This window comes from Argentina silus, assembly GCF_951799395.1.
Source record: "Argentina silus genome assembly, chromosome: X".
NCBI classification, from domain to species: domain Eukaryota; kingdom Metazoa; phylum Chordata; class Actinopteri; order Argentiniformes; family Argentinidae; genus Argentina; species Argentina silus.
Window position 1 is genome coordinate 48,101,676 of NC_139653.1, and position 23,879 is coordinate 48,125,554.

Sequence of the window (23,879 nt, forward strand, 5' to 3'; positions counted from 1 at the left end):
ATAGTGTGTGTGTGTGTGTGTGTGTGTGTGTGTGTGTGTGTGTGTACCTGAAGAGTGGTGGGGACTGTGGTCTAGAGAGAGAGAGAGAGAGTGTGTGTGTGCATGTCTGTACCTGGAGAGTGTTGGGGGCTGTGGTCTAGACAGACAGACAGTGTGTGTGTGTATGCATGTGTGTATGCATGTGTGTATGCATGCGTCTATACCTGGAGAGTGGTGGGGGCTGTGATCTAGACAGACAGACAGTGTGTGTGTGTGTATGCATGTGTGTATGCATGCGTGTGTGCATGCATGTCTGTACCTGGAGAGTGGTGGGGGCTGTCGTCTAGACAGACAGACAATGTGTGTGTATGCATGTGTGTATGCATGTGTGTATGCATGCGTGTGTGCGTGTGTCTATACCTGGAGAGTGGTGGGGGCTGTGGTCTAGACAGACAGACAGTGTGTGTGTGTATGCATGTGTGTATGTCTGCGTGTGTACGTGTGTATGTATGCGTGCGTGTGCGTGTGTGTGTGTGCGTGTGTGTGTGTACCTGGAGAGTGGTGGGGGCTGTGTTTCAGACAGAGACAGGTCACTGCTGGATGAGGCACTCTGGGGACGCTCCTGCCTCCTGTTCTCCTTGTCAGACTCCCCCGACGGCTGGTACACAGGCCTCTGCTACAGAACACACACACACACACACACACACGCACGCACACACGCACAGACACGCACAGACATGCACAGACACACACACAGACAGACACACAGACACGCACACACACACACACACACACACACACACACACACACACACACGAGAATACATGTGACTGGGTCAGTTTCAGTTTTAATCAGGTAATGATAAAGGTCACTATTTCTCTTAAGGTCCTTTCCCTAACAGATAGATTCCTGATTCGAATCACATTTGACTCAGTGAACAACGATCTCATTCCTGACTAAACTGCATGTTTGGCAGGCGGCACTTTGGTGTCTTTGTTTACCTGCTGAGTGGGTATGACTGTGGTAGTAGCGGGCTGTGTCTGTGTGTGTGTGTGTGTGTGGTGTGTGTTTGTGTGTGTGTGTGTAGCCTCCTCTTTAACTGGGTCTAGCAGTAGTTTGGTGTGTGTGTGTGTGTGTGTGTGAGTGTGTGTGTGTACCTGTAGAGTGGTAGCAGCAGTAGCAGTAGGCTGTGTGGGCGTAGCCTCCTCTCCTAGCTCCGCCTGCTCCATCATGAGTTTGGTGTACGTCTCCTGAAGCCGTTTCTGTACGGGGCCCTCGGGGAGGGCGGGCCCGGCCTTAGCCACGCCCTCTCGTTGTTTCCTGTAGAGCTCCTGCAGCCTCTGGCTCCGCCTGTCCGACTCCTCCCTCTGGACCCGCCTTGCGTCTGCCTGGCGTCTCTTCCGCTCGTCCTGTTGCCTAGCGATGTACTGGCGGACCGTGTCAGCATCGTAGTGCCGTTTCCTGGCTCCCGGCACCGGCGACCCGGCGGGCTCTGCTTGGCGCTTGGCGGGACTGGCGCTGCGGGAGCCCCGAGAGGCGCCGCCTGCCCATGCCGTGGTCTGCGCCCGCGACTCCGAACCCCGCCTCCTGACCCCCGCCACCTTCTCCTCCTGGCCACGCCCCTCCGGACCATGATCCTCTGCGGCGCGGCCCAGCTGCAGGTCGTCAAGGAGACAGCGGATGTCGGCGGGGAGGCGGTCCGTGTTGGGGGCTCGGGTGTCCTCCTCCTCCTCCGCTGCAGCTGGGGGCGGGGCCGTGGAGGGGTGGGAGGTCCTGGGCGGGTCCTGGGACCGCCCTCTGCCCCGGCTGTGGGACCGGTCGGTGCTGCTGGGCCGGGAGCCGGACCGACGGGCTGGTTCTGGACGCGGGTCTGAACTGGACCGGGGAGGTGGCCCTGGAGGTAACAGATAAGAACAGAGACAAGGGGTTCTGCTCAGTGGCTGGGGGGTAACTCCCTGGAAGTGTTTTCACCAGCCTGTGCTCTGATCTCTTCTCCCCTCCCTTCACCTCCTCTCCTTCCCTTCATCTCCTCCCCTCCCCTTCCCTTCTCCTCCCCTTCCCTTCACCTCCTCTCCTCCCCTCCCCTCCCTTCATCTCCTCCCCTCCCCTTCCCTCCCCTCCCTTCACCTCCTCTCCTCCCCTCCGTACAAGGTAGTAAGCTCAGCTGTGACACAATATTCGGGGTTCATACAGACGTAATAAGTCAAATTCAAGGACTTTTAAGCACTTTTTCAAGCACTTCATTGTCATTTTCAAGGACCTCAAATGTACTTTAAGCACCTTGTGCGAACCATGAATATTTGACAGGAAAGTGAGTGTTTAGGACTGCAATTACTCCCGCACACACAGCGCAAATGTGGCAAATCAGGGGCAAATGTTGATAAAGGATTCAAGCCAATAGCTACAGCTGCAAAACAGCCCCCCCGTCACCAGTCTTCTCATTTGAATGAAGCCTTAACCATCCATCTAAATAGGACATGTCGCCTATTTAATCAAAAACAAAATTACTTTCAGAATAATTTCATCAGACTTACTACTTGAGCACTACTATAAAGCTCCCAATGGCAGTAAAAGTGTTTACGTGGCCAGTCCCTGCTCCACCACCCCCCCACACCCTCCCCTGAGAGTTACAGTCTAGCGCGGGACCTAGCCCCAGACATGAGAGTGTGCTCAATTGTGCAGTGAGTCAGAAAGGGCCAGTCAATCTCTATTTCTTCCGGTCACTGGCAGCCAGAGTGGGCCCAACCTAGCGGGGCTAGCTCTAATGTAGCAGGGCTAGCTCTAATGTAGGAGGGCTAGCTCTAATGTAGCAGGGCTAGTTCTAATGTAGCAGGGCTAGCTCTAATGTAGGAGGGCTAGCTCTAATGTAGCAGGGCTAGCTCTAATGTAGCAGGGCTAGCTCTAATGTAGCAGGGCTAGCTCTAATGTAGCAGGGCTAGCTCTAATGTAGCAGGGCTAGCTCTAATGTAGCAGGGCTAGCTCTAATGTAGGAGGGCTAGCTCTAATGTAGGAGGGCTAGCTCTAATGTAGGAGGGCTAGCTCTAATGTAGCAGGGCTAGCTCTAATGTAGGAGGGCTAGCTCTAATGTAGCAGGGCTAGTTCTAATGTAGCAGGGCTAGCTCTAATGTAGCAGGGCTAGCTCTAATGTAGCAGGGCTAGCTCTAATGTAGCAGGGCTAGCTCTAATGTAGGAGGGCTAGTTCTAATGTAGCAGGGCTAGCTCTAATGTAGCAGGGCTAGTTCTAATGTAGCAGGGCTAGCTCTAATGTAGCAGGGCTAGCTCTAATGTAGCAGGGCTAGCTCTAATGTAGCAGGGCTAGCTCTAATGTAGGAGGGCTAGCTCTAATGTAGCTAGACTACCACTAACGTAGATAGACTACCACTAACGTAGATAGACTACCACTGACATAGATAGACTACCACTGACATAGATAGACTACCACTAACGTAGATAGACTACCACTGACATAGATAGACTAGACTACCACTAACATAGCTAGACTACCACTAACATAGCTAGACTACCACTAACATAGCTAGACTACCACTAACATAGATAGACTACCACTGACATAGATAGACTACCACTAACATAGATAGACTAGACTACCACTAACATAGCTAGACTACCACTAACATAGATAGACTACCACTGACATAGATAGACTACCACTAACATAGCTAGACTACCACTGATGTAGCTAGACTACCACTAACATAGCTAGACTACCACTGACATAAATAGACTACCACTAACATAGATAGACTAGACTACCACTAACATAGATAGACTAGACTACCACTAACATAGCTAGACTACCACTAACATAGATAGACTAGACTACCACTAACATAGATAGACTACCACTAACATAGATAGACTACCACTAACATAGATAGACTACCACTTACATAGATAGACTACCACTAACATAGATAGACTACCACTGACATAGCTAGACTACCACTTACATAGATAGACTACCACTAACATAGATAGACTAGACTACCACTAACATAGCTAGACTACCACTAACATAGCTAGACTACCACTAACATAGATAGACTACCACTAACATAGATAGACTACCACTAACATAGCTAGACTACCACTAACATAGATAGACTACCACTAACATAGCTAGACTACCACTAACATAGCTAGACTACCACTAACATAGATAGACTACCACTAACATAGATAGACTAGACTACCACTAACATAGATAGACTAGACTACCACTAACATAGCTAGACTACCACTAACATAGATAGACTACCACTAACATAGCTAGACTACCACTAACATAGATAGACTACCACTGACATAGCTAGACTAGACTACCACTAACATAGATAGACTACCACTAACATAGATAGACTACCACTAACATAGCTAGACTACCACTAACATAGATAGACTACCACTAACATAGATAGACTACCACTAACATAGATAGACTACCACTAACATAGATAGACTACCACTAACATAGCTAGACTACCACTGACATAAATAGACTACCACTAACATAGATAGACTAGACTACCACTAACATAGATAGACTAGACTACCACTAACATAGCTAGACTACCACTAACATAGCTAGACTACCACTAACATAGATAGACTACCACTAACATAGATAGACTACCACTAACATAGATAGACTACCACTGATGTAGCTAGACTACCACTAACATAGATAGACTACCACTGATGTAGCTAGACTACCACTGATGTAGCTAGACTACCACTAACATAGATAGACTACCACTGATGTAGCTAGACTACCACTAACATAGATAGACTACCACTGATGTAGCTAGACTACCACTAACATAGATAGACTACCACTGATGTAGCTAGACTACCACTAACGTAGATAGACTACCACTGACATAGATAGACTACCACTTACATAGATAGACTACCACTAACATAGCTAGACTACCACTAACATAGATAGACTACCACTAACATAGCTAGACTACCACTAACATAGATAGACTACCACTGACATAGATAGACTACCACTGACATAGATAGACTACCACTAACATAGCTAGACTACCACTAACATAGCTAGACTACCACTAACATAGATAGACTAGACTACCACTAACATAGCTAGACTACCACTAACATAGATAGACTACCACTAACATAGCTAGACTACCACTAACATAGATAGACTACCACTGACATAGATAGACTACCACTAACATAGATAGACTACCACTAACATAGATAGACTAGACTACCACTAACATAGATAGACTACCACTGACATAGCTAGACTACCACTTACATTGATAGACTACCACTGACATAGATAGACTAGACTACCACTAACATAGATAGACTACCACTAACATAGCTAGACTACCACTAACATAGATAGACTAGACTACCACTAACATAGCTAGACTACCACTAACATAGATAGACTACCACTAACATAGCTAGACTACCACTAACATAGATAGACTAGACTACCACTAACATAGATAGACTACCACTAACATAGATAGACTACCACTGACATAGATAGACTACCACTGACATAGATAGACTAGACTACCACTAACATAGCTAGACTACCACTAACATAGCTAGACTACCACTGACATAAATAGACTACCACTAACATAGCTAGACTACCACTAACATAGATAGACTACCACTAACATAGATAGACTACCACTAACATAGATAGACTACCACTAACATAGATAGACTACCACTGACATAGATAGACTACCACTGACATAAATAGACTACCACTAACATAGATAGACTAGACTACCACTAACATAGCTAGACTACCACTAACATAGATAGACTAGACTACCACTAACATAGCTAGACTACCACTAACATAGATAGACTAGACTACCACTAACATAGCTAGACTACCACTAACATAGATAGACTACCACTAACGTAGATAGACTAGACTACCACTAACATAGCTAGACTACCACTAACATAGCTAGACTACCACTAACATAGATAGACTACCACTAACATAGCTAGACTACCACTAACATAGATAGACTAGACTACCACTAACATAGATAGACTACCACTAACATAGATAGACTACCACTAACATAGATAGACTACCACTAACGTAGATAGACTACCACTAACATAGATAGACTACCACTAACGTAGATAGACTACCACTAACATAGATAGACTACCACTAACGTAGATAGACTACCACTAACGTAGATAGACTACCACTAACATAGATAGACTACCACTAACGTAGATAGACTACCACTGACATAGATAGACTAGACTACCACTAACATAGATAGACTACCACTAACGTAGATAGACTACCACTAACGTAGATAGACTACCACTAACATAGATAGACTACCACTAACGTAGATAGACTACCACTAACATAGCTAGACTACCACTAATGTAGGGGGGTTGCCGGTGTGTCTGCCTGCAGCCCTCAGCCCTCGTTACTTATTGATGTGCCCATAGCGGTGCAGTCTGGCTGTCACAACGCATGTCTCTGACATGCAGTCAACTATGAACCAGCACGAACACAACACTGGTCCTCAGTGGCTCAGCATGGCGAGAACAGCGCTTAGGTTGTGGGTTCGATTCCCGCTGGGACCATGTACACTGAAAAATGTGTCTGTGCACTCACTGCAATGTAAGTCGCTTAGGATAAAAAGCCTCAGCTAAACAGCGTATATTGTATTATATTATTATCAGCATGAGAAGACCATCCACTGCGAATAATGAAGGAGGTGCTTTTACTGTCAATTTCACTGCAGGTAACATAATAATCTGTCTTTGTGGTCACTGTGGAAGTGGTGGAGAGGTGAGGGGAGGAGGGGAGGATGGGGGAGGAGGGGTGGAGGGAAAGGAGGAGTGAAAGGGGGGGATGGGGCAGATGAGTGAGAAGGGGTAATAGAAGAGAGATGGTTGAGGGGGGAGGGAAGAGGACTGGTTGAGGATGGGTATAGGAGAGGGGGGGGGGGGGGAGGGGGAGGTTAACCCACCTGTCCTGGCCGGTCTGTCTGGGGCTTGGGTCCTGGTCTCGCGGGCCTGGCGTGGAGCTGGACCCAGAACCATCTTCACCAGCTTCTGGCCCTCCCGCCATGACGACGTACTGATCACTGAAGACACACAGAGATACACCCACACAGTTAGGAGGGGCATGGTTGGTGTTTGGGAGCAACACCCACCCTAACCCTAACCTTAACCCATCCACACACACACACGCACACCCACAGTTAGGAGGGGCATGGTTGGTGTAGGGAGCAACACCCACCATAACCCTAACCTTAACCCATCCACAGTTAGGAGGGGCATGGTTGGTGTAGGGAGCAACACCCACCCTAACCCATACACACACACACACACACACACACACACACACACACACACACACACACACACACACACACACACACACACACATACACACACACACAGAGGAAGGTTATACTTGTTGTAGGGTTGTTGTAGGGACTTGTGGCAGGCTTGTGGCAACAGAGCAGACAGATCAGATTTACTACTTTAATCAGATAAAGGGTAACATGCTGTTGAAGTGCCAGAGCCTTCACTGGCCCCAGCAGAGAAACACGGCTGCATTATGCATCTGGCTCGACAATGAATGTCTTTGGAGGGAGGTTTCATTGAGAGTCTCATGCAAATGTGATAACTCTTGGCTTATTCATGCATCGTTGGCAAAACCAGTTTGAATATAACAGAGTGTGTGTGTGTGTGTGTGTGTGTGTGTGTGTACACATTAGTGGGAACTGAACTAACGACGTCTTAAACGAAGCAGCCTAACCCTAACCGTGCTGCCCAATTCCCTCTAGGCGGCCATGAACATTCACATTTTCATAACTATGCAGATCTAGTGGTTAAAGGAGGGGAGAGGGGAGGGAGGGGGAGGAGAGGAGGTGAAGGGAGGGGAGAGGAGAGGGAAGGGGAGGAGAGGAAGTTAAGGGAGGGGAGAGGAAGGGAGGAGAGGAGGTTAAAGGAGGGGAGAGGGGAGGGAGGGGGAGGAGAGGAGGTGAAGGGAGGGGAGAGGAGAGGGAAGGGTAGGAGAGGAGGTGAAGGGAGGGGAGAGGAGAGGGAAGGGTTGGAGAGGAGGTGAAGGGAGGGGAGAGGAAGGGAGGAGAGGAGGTTAAAGGAGGGGAGAGGGGAGGGAGGGGGAGGAGAGGAGGTGAAGGGAGGGGAGAGGAGAGGGAAGGGTAGGAGAGGAGGTGAAGGGAGGGGAGAGGAAGGGAGGAGAGGAGGTTAAAGGAGGGGAGAGGGGAGGGAGGGGGAGGAGAGGAGGTGAAGGGAGGGGAGAGGAGAGGGAAGGGGAGGAGAGGAAGTTAAGGGAGGGGAGAGGAGGGGAAGGGAGGGGAGAGGGGTGGGAAGGGGAGGGGAGGAAGTTAAGGGAGGGGAGAGGGGAGGGGAGGAGATGAAGGGAGGGGAGAGGATAACAGAACAGGCTGGTGAAAAGAAGAGAGGAGAGAAGAAGGGAAGAGAAAAGAAGAGAAGAGAGGAGAGAAGAGAGAGCAGAGCACAGGCTGGTGAAGAGAGGAGAGGAGAGGGGAGGGGAGGGGAAGAGAAGAGAGAGCATAGCACAGCACAGCAGAGCAGAGGTTGGTGTTGAAACCCTGGCACCCCTCACCCTCCAGCTGTCTCTGCTTACTGTGGGAGCCAACAGCCAACCCTGCTGAACTTGATCACAGATTGGTAGAGGGTATTAATAGTCAGCGTGCTCTGAGCTGCAGAGGCCAGGAGGGGAGAAGGAGGGGGGAACTGGGTGGCAGGATAACAGCTCTTACCACACCAGAGAAGAAGAGAGAGAGAGGTGGAGGGGGTGGAGACAGAGATGGAGGGGGTGGAGAGAGAGAGAGAGAGAGAGAGAACACACAGACAGTGGCAGAGAAAGAGTGTGTGTGTGTGTTTGGCTGGTACAGCCCCAGTGTTAGTGTTTTCAGCTGTCAGAGCTGGTATGCCCAGCTGAAGAGCAGGTATCACCCATCTACATTCCAGTGTGTGTGTGTGTGTGCGCGTAAGCTACCACCAGCTCACACTCAGCATGCAATACATTCTGGACATTTCTTCAGGGAGTACAAGGGTGTTCATGCTGCCTGCCTGCCAGTGCTGACTCTCTCACACGAACACAGGCCTGTACACACACACACACACACACACACACACAGCTAAGGTTTGTAGATTAGCTAACCACCACACAGCTAAGGCAGGCCTCTGTAGAGCCAGCTAGCCAGATGTAATCACTGTGATAGCACTTATCAAGTTCACTACACACAGTAACTGGTGGTGTGGTGAACTTTCTCCTACAGGGGGGCTGTGGGGAGGGGGTGGGGGTGGGGGTTCCCCTGCTAATGGAGACCCCCCCTCAGACAGAGAGAAAGAGAGAGAGTGAGAGGGTGTGAGAGTGTGTGTGTGAGTGTGAGCTCCAACCTGGCTTGGTGTCGGGGTCCGGAGCGGAGGCTGATTTATGGACCTTCCTGACGGGCTTGGCCGGCCTCCTCTCTTTGGACCTCTCGGCAGACTGCTGCCGCTGCGGCCGGGGCTTGGTGCTCTCTGAGACAGGCAGGGAGACAGGGGTGAGACAGGCAGGGAGGCAGGGGTGAGACAGGCAGGGAGGCAGAGGTGAGACAGGCAGGGAGGCAGGGGTGAGACAGGCAGGGAGGCAGGGAGACAGGGGTGAGACAGGCAGGGAGGCAGGGGTGAGACAGGCAGGGAGGCAGGGAGACAGGGGTGAGACAGGCAGGGAGGCAGGCAGGGAGGCAGGGGTGAGACAGGCAGGGAGGCAGGGGTGAGACAGGGGTGAGACAGGATGGACACGAGGGGGAATATATTCACAGTTACGTTGATTGCAAATCGGTCCATGCACCCGAGACCGGCTGCACCGATTCGAAGACCCCAAACCGGGCCACACACCGGCACGGCAATGACAGATCGCATTATTAACATGCTTGGTTTCATTTTGGGAAACGTCATCCCAGCTCTCTTACTTCTTGGCAAAACAGAGGTGGCCCTTTCACCGTCTTTGCCATCAACCGTAAAACGTCCAATAACAGCCCAGTTGTTTTTGCTTTAACAACCGCACAAGGCGCATATTAGAATCAGGCTGTTATTGGGGACTGGGCATTTATTGTGAGTTATACGGTATCTGTTTGGTCGGTTCATTGCGCCCGCAAACCTCTCAAAATACAACAACATCGACTGTCCTTTGAGCTCGCTGAAATGTCAGAGGACTCGGTTTAAAGCGCCAACCAGCCTGAAGTTTAAAGTTTGGAAACACTTCCACGGGTTCTATGAAAAGGAAGGTAATCTGGACCAAAGCCGTGCGATTTGCAGCTTAGTATAGCTGGCTGACAAGTACTCAGGCAGAACCACCGACCTTTCAACGGCACGGCGCCACTGAAACCGAAGAACACACTGTTGCGGGAGATGTTTTAATGTGTTATCTTAGTTCATCACAAGCTTCTGCAAGTTCAAAGCAATGCACTGAATGCTTGTGTGGTAATGGACACTGTGACTTGTCGTGAGATTAATATTGTGACTTTGATTTAATGTTTAATTGAACCATGTCGTATCAGGTCTTCCCATGTTTAAGTGTATCTTTCCTGTATCATATCGTAGACTGTGTATAGAGACGCGTATTGAGTAAGATTCACACCCATAGGGAATATACATACACATACAATTACACATACAGGCTATAAACTGTATATATATATATATATATATATATATATACACACACACACACACTCACCGGCCACTTTTTTAGGTACACCTTGCTAGTACCGGGTTGGACCCCCTTTTGCCTTCAGAACTGCCTTAATTCTTTGGGACATAGATTCAAAGAGGTGCTGGAAACATTCCTCAGAGATTTTGGTCCATATTGACATGATAGCATCATTGCTGCAGATTTGTCGGCTGCACATCCATGATGCGAATCTCTCGTTCCACCACATCCCAAAGGGGCTCTATTGGATTGAGATCTGGTGACTGTGGAGGCCATTGGAGTACAGTGAACTCACTGTCATGTTCAAGAAACCAGTTTGAGATGATGTGAGCTTTGTGACATGGCGCGTTATCCTGCTGGAAGTAGCCATCAGAAGATGGGTACACTGGTCATAAAGGGATGGACATGGTCAGCAACAATACTCAGGTATGCTGTGGCATTTAAACGATGCTCAAGTGGTACTAAGGGGCTCAAAGTGTGCCAAGAAAATATCCCCCACACCATAGATATATGCGTTAACAAGCAGTTGAACAGGTGTACCTAATAAAGTGGCCGGTGAGTGTACATACACATACAATTACACATTCAGGCTACAAACTGGCATCCCGCTGTAACACAGCCTATACAACACAACACAAAGCAGCTTGAAGCAGGAGGAACGGGAGAATCTGGGCTTCCCGACCTGCATGTGATTATTTCAGTATTTAGATCAAGTATTTAAAAACTTTCAGAATGATCCAGATTCTTTTTTTGCTATCCAGGATCAGATCTATCCGGCAGATTTTGAGTAGTATAGTGGAAATCAGCCAGCTCCCTCTGATCCTGGATAACAAAAAAAATAATCATTCTGATCCAGATTAAACGTTTTGAAGAACTGGGCCCAGACGACTGCACACATAGCAACACCAACCAAGAACCCATTTAATTATATATGCCATTATATATATATATATATAATATAGATGCCATTCAGCTGACGCTTTGTGAGTGTGATTCACGCTCAGTGCATACATTTCAGTATATATGGTCCCAGCAGGAATCAAACCCAAAACCTAAGCGTTGTTAGCACCGTGCTCTACCAACTGGGCCACAGAGGACCTCATACAACATCCAGTGAAGTCACAGCTTGAAGCGGGTGAACTGAGAGAATGTTGGGTAAAGGAGACAAAGAGAGCTGGATGGAAGCCCAGGAGTCTGTCTACCAGGGGAGGCTGGTGGAGGAGGAACTCAGAGGACAGGGCTCATTGCAATGCAGGGAATGGAATGAAGAATGGTATCAAACACACTCATTCCGCATTCCTCATTCCGTTCCATGCATCGCAATGAGCCCCGTCCTCCGATTTCGACCTCCACCAGCCTCCCCCTGCAGTCTGACACCGACCCAGATACTGTACAGACCCGGGCAGGACTAAGGAAAGGGCGAAGAACATTCTAGAGAATGATTCTTCAAATAGTCATCATACGTAACCGCAGAAACCCAGCTAGCTGTGGTCGTGGCAACGTGCCTGGAAAAGTTCTGCAACAGAGAAAGCCTATCCCCTAACCACATACATCAACTTTTCCATATCCCAAACGACAACATTCAGATTTCTTTTAGTGCCATTTTTACATGTCAGTCTCAGCTCTGTGCCGTCTCTACAAAGACCATTGCTTTCAGTGTCAGGAGGAGAAGAGATGAGGGGGGGTTGTTAGATATCGCTATGGTCAGGTATGCTAGCTCTCGGTCCAGTAAAAGAAGACACAGGCTAGGTCAGAGGACTAGCTAGGTCAGGTAAAAAATGCTTTTCTAGCAAATGCGAATGGTCCTAGCATAGATTTTTGCTTATGATGACTGGTGTGTAGATGATTAACTTACTTTAGACAAATGCACTTGTTCTAAGTCGCTTTGGTTAAAGGCGTCAAAAATGTAAATGTAAAATAGCAAAGGACTAGCTAGGTCAGGTAAGATAGCTAGGTCAGGTAAGATAGCTAGGTCAGGTAAGCTAGCTAGGTCAGAGGACTAGTTAGGTCAGAGGACTAGCTAGGTCAGAGGACTAGTTAGGTCAGAGGACTAGCTAGGTCAGAGGACTAGCTAGGTCAGAGGACTAGTTAGGTCAGATAAGATAGCTAGGTCAGGTAAGATAGCTAGGTCAGGTAAGCTAGCTAGGTCAGGTAAGCTAGCTAGGTCAGGTAAGCTAGCTAGGTCAGGTAAGCTAGCTAGGTCAGGTAAGCTAGCTAGATCAGGTAAGCTAGCTAGGTCAGGTAAGCTAGCTAGGTCAGGTAAGCTAGCTAGATCAGGTAAGATAGCTAGGTCAGGTAAGCTAGCTAGGTCAGGTAAGCTAGCTAGGTCAGGTAAGCTAGCTAGGTCAGGTAAGATATCTAGGTCAGAGGACTGGTTAGGTCAGGTAAGATAGCTAGGTCAGGTAAGATAGCTAGGTCAGGTAAGCTAGCTAGGTCAGGTAAGCTAGCTAGGTCAGGTAAGATATCTAGGTCAGAGGACTGGTTAGGTCAGGTAAGATAGCTAGGTCAGGTAAGCTAGCTAGGTCAGGTAAGATATCTAGGTCAGAGGACTGGTTAGGTCAGGTAAGATAGCTAGGTCAGGTAAGATAGCTAGGTCAGGTAAGATAGCTCTCGCTCCTGTAGAAGAACAAGCTAGAACAGGCCAGCTACACACTGAAGCAGATCTTATCCCAACTCGTCTCACCAGAACTGCTAGAGCTGACAGGGTGACATCAAAGAGCAGGGGTGAGAGACGGGGATGTCACATACATTAACGTTCAGCGATGGGAAAGGAGGGCAGCGAGTGGAGTAGAACTGTCCAACTTGTGATTCCAATGTACATCCACTGATACTCCGCCATGACCTCCATGGAGCACGGGAGGCTGGGGGAGGTAGAAATCGGAGGACGGGTTAATTGTAATGCATGGAACGAAAGTGGAATGGTCTCAAACATGCACGTCTGACGCCATTCCTCATTCCATTCCATGCATTACAATGAGCCCGTCCTCTGATTTCTACCTCCACCTGCCTCCCGTGCTCGACAGTCAATAGCTTCTACTGAGCTGTGTGATACACTGGCAGGGCTCGCCAGAGGCCTCTGCTAGTGCTACAACTCCATCAGTACTATTTGTTAACTAACTACATGGGTTTTAAGTGTGGGGACCTGGGTCAAACGGTATTTGAGATTCTTTCAAATACTTTCAGTGTTTGCTTGAGCCTGTCTGGAATGCCAGATGGGAGGGCTTCGCTCTTTTAGGGACTACTCCATTGGTTCAATCGCACCAGACAAACACGATTAAGCACAGATAAGTTTGTCGCACCAGACAAACACGATTGAGCAGATATAAGCATTTCAAAAGATTACAAAAACCCCCCCCGATGTGAACCCAGGTGTGGTTGAACCCAGGTGTGGTTGTTGTGTGGTGTCGCGTGCCCACCTGCGAGCTGGCGAGACAGGTCTTTGTAGATCTCTCGACTCAGGTTGTGGAACTCCTCCTCTCGCCACACCTTCCCATCCGGGGTGCGGATCTTAGTCTCTGTGCTGTTGAAACCTGGAGTGAGACACGCAGAGGTGGGTCGTAAGATTTGGTTGGGAAAAAATCCCCAGATACATTCCTGTTCTTGACTTATATTCATGTTCCTGGCCGAGTCTACTCCGCATTTATCCTGGTCCTGGTCCTTGCCCCTACCCCCCCATTAGTTTCATGTTCAGCACCTGATCAACCCTTGAAGTCTGGTTTCTCTCAAGGTTTCTTCCTTCCAGGGAGTTTTCCCTTGCCCTATATTGTGCCCTGTGTTTCTCTGGCTTGCTTTTTGGGGGTCTATGGTCCGGTGTTAGTTCATATTGCTTGTATTGTATTTACTGTTTATATCATCTTGTATTGTTCTTGCTGTAAAGCACTTTGAGACAACTGTTTTGTATCGCTATACAAATACATTTGAATGATTGATTGACTGATTTATTGACTGATTGTAGCCCCCCCATGACAGTACCCCCCCCCATCCCGTACCTTTGTAAATGGGTGCTGGAGGTGCTGAGGCCACCTTGCGTATCTTAGTGGTGGGCACGGTGGTGGTGGTGTGGGTCTGCAGACCTCCGGACAGGCCGACAGGCTGCTCCAGGTACCCCAGCAGCCTGTCCCTCTCTGCAGCCTCCTCCAGGTGCTCCCTCTGCCTCCTGATCCTCTCCTTCAGCTTCTCCAGCTTGTCGTCGGGCTGCCGTCGGCGCAGGTTCTCCAGGCGCTGGGAGGCCGAGCCTGGGCTGGAGGACACAGAGGTCTCAGCTGGGCCCGTGGCCGGGCTGTCCTGGGTCTGGGTCTGACCCTGACCCTGGGGGTGGGGGCGTGTTCTGGGCCGTCCGTCCTCGTGCCCCTCCCTGGCGGCGTGGGCGGGGTTGTGCAGGGCGTGGAGCGCGGGCGGGTCGTTGAGGTAGCGGACCACGGTGCTGTCCACAGCCGAGGAGCGGGGGCTGTCCAGGTCGTAGCTCTGCTGCTCGCGTGTGTCGCTCTGGTACATCATCTGGCTCAGGTGGGGATCCGGGGCCGGGCGGGAGGGGTGGGGTTGGGGGTGGAGGGGCACTACAGCCTGCAGGCTGTAGGCCTCCAGCTGGGACGAGGTCAGGGGAGGGGGGGTGGCCTCTCTGAGGGGGGGCACAGGGCAGACGACAGGAGGATCAGAGCAAATCACTAAGAAACTATCTGTTGTCAGGCAAAGAGCTGTTTGTTAAGGGTCAAGCTGTACAAGTGTGTGTGTGTGTGTGTGTGTGAGTGTGAGTGTGAGTGGGAGGCTTCTCCACCTTGGAGCTGCGGGGGCTGACGTGGTCGTTCTTAGTCTAAAAAGCCTGTTTTGAAGTAGCTACTTAACGACCAAGCCTTAGCAGCAGGCTAAGTAGGATTACAGGGTCTGAGCATACAGCCATATAATATAGCCTCAACACTGTCCTATACACTGTTCAACAACATAACCTCAAGTGTGTGTGTGTTCATGTGTGTGTGTGTGCGTATGTATGTGTGTGCGTATGTACGTATGTATGTGTGTGTGTGTATGTATGTGTGTGTGCATGTATGTATGTATGTATGTATGTATGTGCATATGTATGTGTGTGCGTGCGTGTGCACATATGTATGTATGTGTGTGCGTGTATGTATGTGTGTATGTATGTATGTGTGTGTATGTATATGTGTGTGTGTGTGTGTATGTGTGTGTATGTATATGTGTGCGTGTATGTGTGTGTATGTATATGTGTGTGTACGTATGTATGTATGTATGTGTATATGTATGTGTGTGTGTATGTATGTATGTATGTATGTGTGTGTGTGTGTGTGTGTGTGTGTGTGTGTGTGTGTGTGTGTGTGTGTGTGTGAACCCTCCGTACCGATAGGAGGCCAGCGGCTCTCTGAACTCCACACAGTTATTCCGCCGCACGTTGCTGTCCTGCGTGGTGTTCCTCAGGGGGCTGCGGGAGCTCTTCTCCGGGCCACGCCGACTCCTCTCCCGGGACTTGGAGGCTCCGCCCGCCTGGGAGGGGTCCTCCGCGCGTCGCCCGTCTGGGTCGGGACAGAAAGGGTTAAAATCTCACCACCGTGCACGATGATTTTCAACTGTATTTGTGAAGCAATGCTGTCGCCGCCTGTCAGATTGTGCGGGTAGAAAAGTTTTAATGCATAGAACCGGCCTTTTATATGCTTGTAGTGTGTGTGTGTGTGTGTGTGTGTGTGTATGTATTGTGGAGTGGTGTGTATATTGTGGAGTGGTGTGTGTGTGTATGTATGTATTGTGGAGTGGTGTGTGTATTGTAGAGTGGTGTGTGTGTGTATGTATTGTGGAGTGGTGTGTATATTGTGGAGTGGTGTGTGTGTGTATGTATGTATTGTGGAGTGGTGTGTGTATTGTAGAGTGGTGTGTGTGTGTATGTATTGTGGAGTGGTGTGTATATTGTGGAGTGGTGTGTGTGTGTGTGTGTATTGTGGAGTGTGTGTGTGTGTGTGTGTGTGTGTGTGTGGTAAGCCCATTACATTTCAACGTCGCCCTGCGGATCAATAAAGTTCAGTTCAGTTCCATCGTGTTCCTCACCTCTGCGGCTGACTTTCCTGGTGGCTCCGCCTGAGTTCTTCTTGGTATCCATGACGGAGTCCAGTAGAACCCCGGAGCCTGGGGCGGCCTCCAGCCGGTTCTCAATGTGCCGCAACTACCAGAAGAACACGTGTCATACATCATACATAACTACCAGAGGAACATGTGTCATACATAACTACCAGAGGAACATGTGTCATACATAACTACCAGAGGAACATGTGTCATACACAACCACCAGAGGAACATGTGTCATACACAACTACCAGAGGAACATGTGTCATACATAACTACCAGAGGAACATGTGTCATACACAACTACCAGAGGAACATGTGTCATACACAACTACCAGAGGAACATGTGTCATACACAACTACCAGAGGAACATGTGTCATACATCATACACAACTACCAGAGGAACATGTGTCATACACAACCACCAGAGGAACATGTCATACACAACCACCAGAGGAACATGTGTCATACACAACCACCAGAGGAACACGTCATACACAACTACCAGAGGAACATGTGTCATACACAACCACCAGAGGAACATGTGTCATACACAACCACCAGAGGAACATGTGTCATACACAACCACCAGAGGAACATGTGTCATACACAACCACCAGAGGAACATGTGTCATACACAACTACCAGAGGAACACATCATACACAACTACCAGAGGAACATGTGTCATACACAACCACCAGAGGAACATGTGTCATACACAACCACCAGAGGAACATGTGTCATACACAACTACCAGAGGAACACATCATACACAACTACCAGAGGAACATGTGTCATACACAACTACCAGAGGAACATGTGTCATACACAACTACCAGAGGAACATGTGTCATACACAACCACCAGAGGAACATGTGTCATACACAACTACCAGAGGAACATGTGTCATACACAACTACCAGAGGAACATGTGTCATACACAACTACCAGAGGAACATGTGTCATACACAACTACCAGAGGAACATGTGTCATACACAACCACCAGAGGAACATGTGTCATACACAACTACCAGAGGAACATGTGTCATACACAACTACCAGAGGAACATGTGTCATACACAACTACCAGAGGAACACGTGTCATACACAACTACCAGAGGAACACATCATACACAACTAGCAGAGGAACATGTGTCATACACAACTACCAGAGGAACATGTGTCATACACAACCACCAGAGGAACATGTGTCATACACAACTACCAGAGGAACATGTGTCATACACAACTACCAGAGGAACATGTGTCATACACAACTACCAGAGGAACACGTGTCATACACAACTACCAGAGGAACACATCATACACAACTAGCAGAGGAACATGTGTCATACACAACTACCAGAGGAACACGTGTCATACACAACTACCAGAGGAACACATCATACACAACTACCAGAGGAACACATCATACACAACTACCAGAGGAACACGTGTCATACACAACTACCAGAGGCCAGGGGCCATTGGCAGTCGTAATGCCAGTCGGCTAATTTTTTTATTTTATTTATTTTTTTAATATATTTTATTAGCGGGAGAGAACTTGTACAGGAGGGTAGCAGGGAAGAAGAGGTCTCGGGGTTAGGGTTAGTATAGGGGGGGTAGTGAGGGTGAAGCGGTCTTCAGGACAAACTGATATTTAGTAATGGCAGAGTCACTATCTTCAATCTCCCAATGACGCTGTTGTTAAAAGCGAAAAACAAAAGTGAAAGTATTATTATGTTCCTCAGTTCCTCCAGTGTTTTCACGACATGAAAAAACACAGATCTGTTTTAACAATGCAAGTGAAAAATCCAGGGGAGAACCTTGAAGCCTGACTCATCATATACATACTGACTCATATCCTATAGCATAGGATACATGTTTACTAGACAAACCAGACTCAACTACAAACATCACAGGACTCATACCTGACTCACCATGTGCTCACCACACTGACAACTAAGTACAACTATCAACTACTTATCTGTCGTAAGTCGCTTTGGATAAAGGCGTCTGCTAAATGCCATGAATGTAAATGTAACTATCACAACCCAACTGTCAAATGCATTTAGGAGGGAGTCACCTGACCTCTACATACAGTCAAGTACAGCGAACAGTGGAATGTTTAGCTCAGCTCATCAGACCTCTAGAATACTGGGTGGTACTCATCAGACCTCTAGAATACTGGGTGGTACTCATCAGACCTCTAGAACACTGGGTGGTACTCATCAGACCTCTAGAACACTGGGTGGTACTCATCAGACCTCTAGAATACTGGGTGGTACTCATCAGACCTCTAGAACACTGGGTGGTACTCATCAGACCTCTAGAATACTGGGTGGTACTCATCAGACCTCTAGAACACTGGGTGGTACTCATCAGACCTCTAGAACACTGGGTGGTACTCATCAGACCTCTAGAATACTGGGTGGTACTCATCACATCAGACCTCTAGAATACTGGATGGTACTCATCAGACCTCTAGAACACTGGGTGGTACTCATCAGACCTCTAGAATACTGGGTGGTACTCATCAGACCTCTAGAACACTGGGTGGTACTCATCAGACCTCTAGAATACTGGGTGGTACTCATCACATCAGACCTCTAGAATACTGGGTGGTACTCATCACATCAGACCTCTAGAATACTGGATGGTACTCATCAGACCTCTAGAACACTGGATGGTACTCATCAGACCTCTAGAACACTGGATGGTACTCATGTCATCAGACCTCTAGAATACTGGGTGGTACTCATGTCATCAGACCTCTAGAACACTGGATGGTACTTACAGCAGCTTTGGTCTGGTTTAGACTGCTCCATGCAGCTGACAGCTCTGGGGAGAGAGAGAGAGATGATTGGTTCAGGGGGAAACAGTGGGGGGTGGGGCTAAAAACAGTAAACAAAGCATTGTAGTCCATTAGGAACATTTTAATGGGGAGAAGAGACGTGTGCAAATGGAATGCAGCACTGACTGATCGATAGATAAATATAAATATAGATAGATCGATACATAGAGAGATAGATAGATATAAATATACATAGATAGATAGATAGATAGATAGATAACATATAGATGGATAGATAGAGACACATAAATAGAGATAGATAGATAGATAGATAGATAGATAGATAGATAGATAGATAGATAGATACGTAAATAGAGATAGACAGTTAGAAAGACAGATGGATGGATACATACATACATACATAAATAGAGAGATAGACAGCTAGAAAGTTAGATGGATGGATGGATGGATAGATAGATAGATAGATAGATAGATAGATAGATAGATAGATAGATAGATAGATAGATAGATAGATAGATAGATAGATACATACATAAATAGAGAGATAGACAGCTAGAAAGTTAGTTAGATAGATAGATAGATAGATAGATAGATAGACAGATAGATAGATAGACAGATAGATAGACACATACATACATACATGAATAGAGAGACAGACAGATTGATAGATAGATAGATGGATACATACATATATAAAAAGAGAGACAGACAGACAGATAGATAGATAGATAGATAGATAGATAGATAGATAGATAGATAGACAGATAGACAGATAGATAGACACATACATACATACATACATGAATAGAGAGACAGACAGACAGATTGATAGATAGATAGATAGATGGATACATACATATATAAAAAGAGAGACAGACAGACAGACAGACAGATAGATAGATAGATAGATAGATAGATAGATAGATAGATAGATAGATAGATAGATAGATAGATAGATGGTTGGATAGATACATACATAAACAGACAGACAGACAGACAGACAGATAGATGGTTGGATAGATACATACATAAACAGATAGACAGACAGATAGACAGACAGACAGATAAACAGACAGACAAGGGTGATAATAACAGCCATCTTGACGGTTAGATAAGAAGGGGACTGAGAGGCTGACCTCTGCTGTTGTCCTGGCCCGTGGGCAGCACAGCGCCGGTGATGGATGCCTCACTCCACTTGCTGCTCCGCATCGCACCTCTTCACCTTCGGCTACAAAACAACACTTAGTCATGGAACATCTCACCAGGACATCTCACCAGGACATCTCTTTGTTTGTTGGGAGCCACATAAGCTGGCCACAATGGCAAACAGCTAATAACAGTTCCCACGTGACTTTTTTACGGTTACATTTCTGATAATTTAGCAGATGCTTTTATGCAAAGCGGCTTACAACAAGTGCATATGTCTAAAGAAGTGAATCATCTATACATCAGTCATCGTAGGAAATATATGCTAGGACCAGGGGCCACTGGCAGTCACAATGTGAGAAGAAGAAGAAGGATTTGTTTTTTGTTTTTTTTACCACATGCTTATCAGAACATGATCATTTCTACTGATTCAATGGTTTAAGATTGGGCTGGGGAACACTGTGATGCTGGTATTCAGGAAACAGAATGAACTCCAACAGCTCACAGAAAAGTGGCATCCAACTGGCCTACATGTGAACACTGAAGGCAGCACTGCATTAGGCCTAGTGCTGGCAGCAGTGGTGGCAGACATAGGAGGACAGGCTCACTGGAATGCAAGTAATGGAATAAGGAACAGTATCAAACAATGCCGTTCCTCATTCTGTCCCAGGCATTACACCGAGCCCGTCCTCCGACGTCTACCTCCACCAGCCGCCCCCAGCTGGCAGAGAGACTAAGTGACTGGGACAAGCACCACTTAGACTCCATCTCTGACTGAAAACAGGATAAATTATACATCTATGGGGTGTGTAGGAAATAACACATTTATCTTGCATGACATACTGCTGACTCCAGCTTGCTGTTGCTTTACTCTGCCACTCAAAACAGGTTCAACAGCAAATTCCTCAAAAGGTTAGGACATAGAAACACGCTCGAAAACAGAGGTGTACCGTCTCAAATTCATGAGGGGGGGGGGAATGTCTCCTAACGTAATTTTCTATTCCTCCCAAGTCTCCTTACATGTAGTTTTAAAAACCAACAACAGGCCCTTACCTGTGTGTTCTAACGGAAAATACGGGGCATGCGGTTTCTCAGGTTTCATGCGACATGCATTTTTCCTCACGTCGTGACAGTTTACTCATAACAAACACACGACGTGACCTTGAAGCTGGTCGGTACGGACTGGCATCGCTGACTGTTCAAAAAGGTATGGAGGACGGAAACCCTTTCTCCCCCAGCAAGTTCGACGATTTAACTGCTGATAACTCTAAGTGACAGCCACAAACCACTCTGTGCTCAATAAAACAAGAGGTCTCTGCAGCCTGCTCTATGGAGCCTCACTGGAGACCACTTCACAGACTAGCTTGAACAGACAAATGTCAAGGCTGTCCATGGAGGAGAAAGCAAGTGCCGAAAGGGCATCAGAACTAGGGCTGTAAGGAGTGTGCATAGAGTATCTGTATTGAATTTAAAGGTCTGGCTATTATCAATACGGTATAGACCAGGAAAAAGATGTATGAAGCTTTGTGCCGTTCCACAGGCAAAACAGCTGAGGCCAGTAATAAGACGCTCCATGCGGAAATGAACAATGAGCTACTCACCTTAAAAAGTTCTGATCTCATCAAAGACTCATCCCTGTCCGGTCGTCGTGACTGTAGCACACATTCGTCAGCTACAAGTAGCTTTCACTGTCAGCGGAGAAGAGAATTTAAAACTCACTGCTAACTGGAGAAGGGTTGTCCTAATCCCTGGAAGAACCGTTCCACGGAACATTCCGTAAACACAACGTCCTAACAGATTAAGCTAAATGTTACATTTTAAGACTTTTCTTAATCACCACCAACAACAACAAATAGGAAACAAATATAGCTAATAAGTAGGTTGCCTTCGTTAAAAAGTTATTAGCTGGGAAAATAAGAACGTTCCATTCCATCCCAGACATTAAACCGACTACCAAAGAGCAGTAAAAGATGACGTTAGCTAGTGGGCTGAGCTAGCTAACCAACTTAACTATCAGCGAGTAAACGTAGACTATAATGAGAAACTAGTAATTTTCGCTTTGACACAGAAAGGCATACCGTTGGCCAAGTTTCTCTCGGAGAATGTCATTCCAATTATGTGATTACATCTTATGCAAAATGCAACGCGAGTTAGCTGTCATGACACCGGCTATGCTAACTATGTACACTGTGACATGGGGCCGGTCTAAACGTTGCGAAACAAAACAAAGTTTCCCTTTCTGATTCTCTTTGTTTATGTATCTTATATTAGCAGGTTCTGACCACTAAAGACATTTAGGAAATACATTTACACAGCTGATACGACGGTAGTTTTATAACATGGAACGTTCCATAGACTGTTTTAGTTCCAGGGATTAGTCAGACCCGTGACAGGCTAGCTAGCTACCCAAGCTAGCTAACTTCGTCAAACTTTACTGGATAACTAACTGACATGGTTGTGTTGTGAGAAAGTTCACCTCAAATGTGCACCCCACAGCTAATTTAGCAAACGTTAGCTACATACCTGTAGTATAACGGTGCAATCTAGCTAAATGTCCGCAGACATGGTAATTTCTTGAAGAAGATGAGAAATCCAACTTTTCCACGGACTTCGGGCCGATTAGCGATGATGGTCCGAAACAACTCTCTAGCGTAGCTAGCTAACGTCCATTGAACTACCTTATTAGCATCAGCCAGATCCCGTGTTTCCAGTGGTCTGTCACCTGTCAACAAAGCGTCTGTCCTGTGAGTTTGTTTTTCGGGTTTGCAGTAATAGCTACCCGCCTTTCGGGTTGCCTTTTCCCGGGTTACAATGTTGATATTGCCCGGCCGTTACGGACTGTCCGCCATTGACAAAGTAAGTAGACAGGAAACTGGCTCTGCGGAAATATCGCGATTCCCAGTCTGTCAAAAATCGAGAGACTGGTGCAGAAAAGAAGTGAATAAACAGACACAATAATATAATCAAATAGGTTTACAGTATTGTATTTGTTAGGATTAGATTATTGAAGATCTCTGATAGAATGGTCAAATACCACTAACAGAGAGCCAGACAAGTCCAATGGCCAAATCTCGCTGGGGAAACGTCAAGGGATTTGGTATCGTAGA

The 23,879-nt window shown here is 47.2% G+C and overlaps 1 protein-coding gene across 5 annotated transcripts in view; it reads right to left on the reverse strand.

Moving 5' to 3' along the window:
* cep350 (centrosomal protein 350) overlaps nt 1–23,623 on the reverse strand; it is a 67,649-nt gene extending 44,026 nt beyond the window's left edge. For all 5 annotated transcript variants that reach the window (XM_083695728.1, XM_083695726.1, XM_083695725.1 and 2 more), the window contains exons 1-12: nt 23,296–23,623; nt 22,374–22,460; nt 20,763–20,854; nt 19,609–19,652; nt 16,794–16,908; nt 16,096–16,267; nt 14,732–15,360; nt 14,159–14,272; nt 9,446–9,568; nt 7,015–7,131; nt 1,138–1,874; nt 531–655 (exon numbers count right to left, since the gene is read on the reverse strand). In XM_083695728.1, the coding sequence (XP_083551854.1) occupies nt 531–655; nt 1,138–1,874; nt 7,015–7,131; nt 9,446–9,568; nt 14,159–14,272; nt 14,732–15,360; nt 16,096–16,267; nt 16,794–16,908; nt 19,609–19,652; nt 20,763–20,835 (2,249 nt within the window). In that variant the 5' untranslated portion in view covers nt 20,836–20,854; nt 22,374–22,460; nt 23,296–23,623. The remainder of the gene's footprint in view (nt 1–530; nt 656–1,137; nt 1,875–7,014; nt 7,132–9,445; nt 9,569–14,158; nt 14,273–14,731; nt 15,361–16,095; nt 16,268–16,793; nt 16,909–19,608; nt 19,653–20,762; nt 20,855–22,373; nt 22,461–23,295) is intronic.
* Nucleotides 23,624–23,879: the final 256 nt, after the last annotated feature.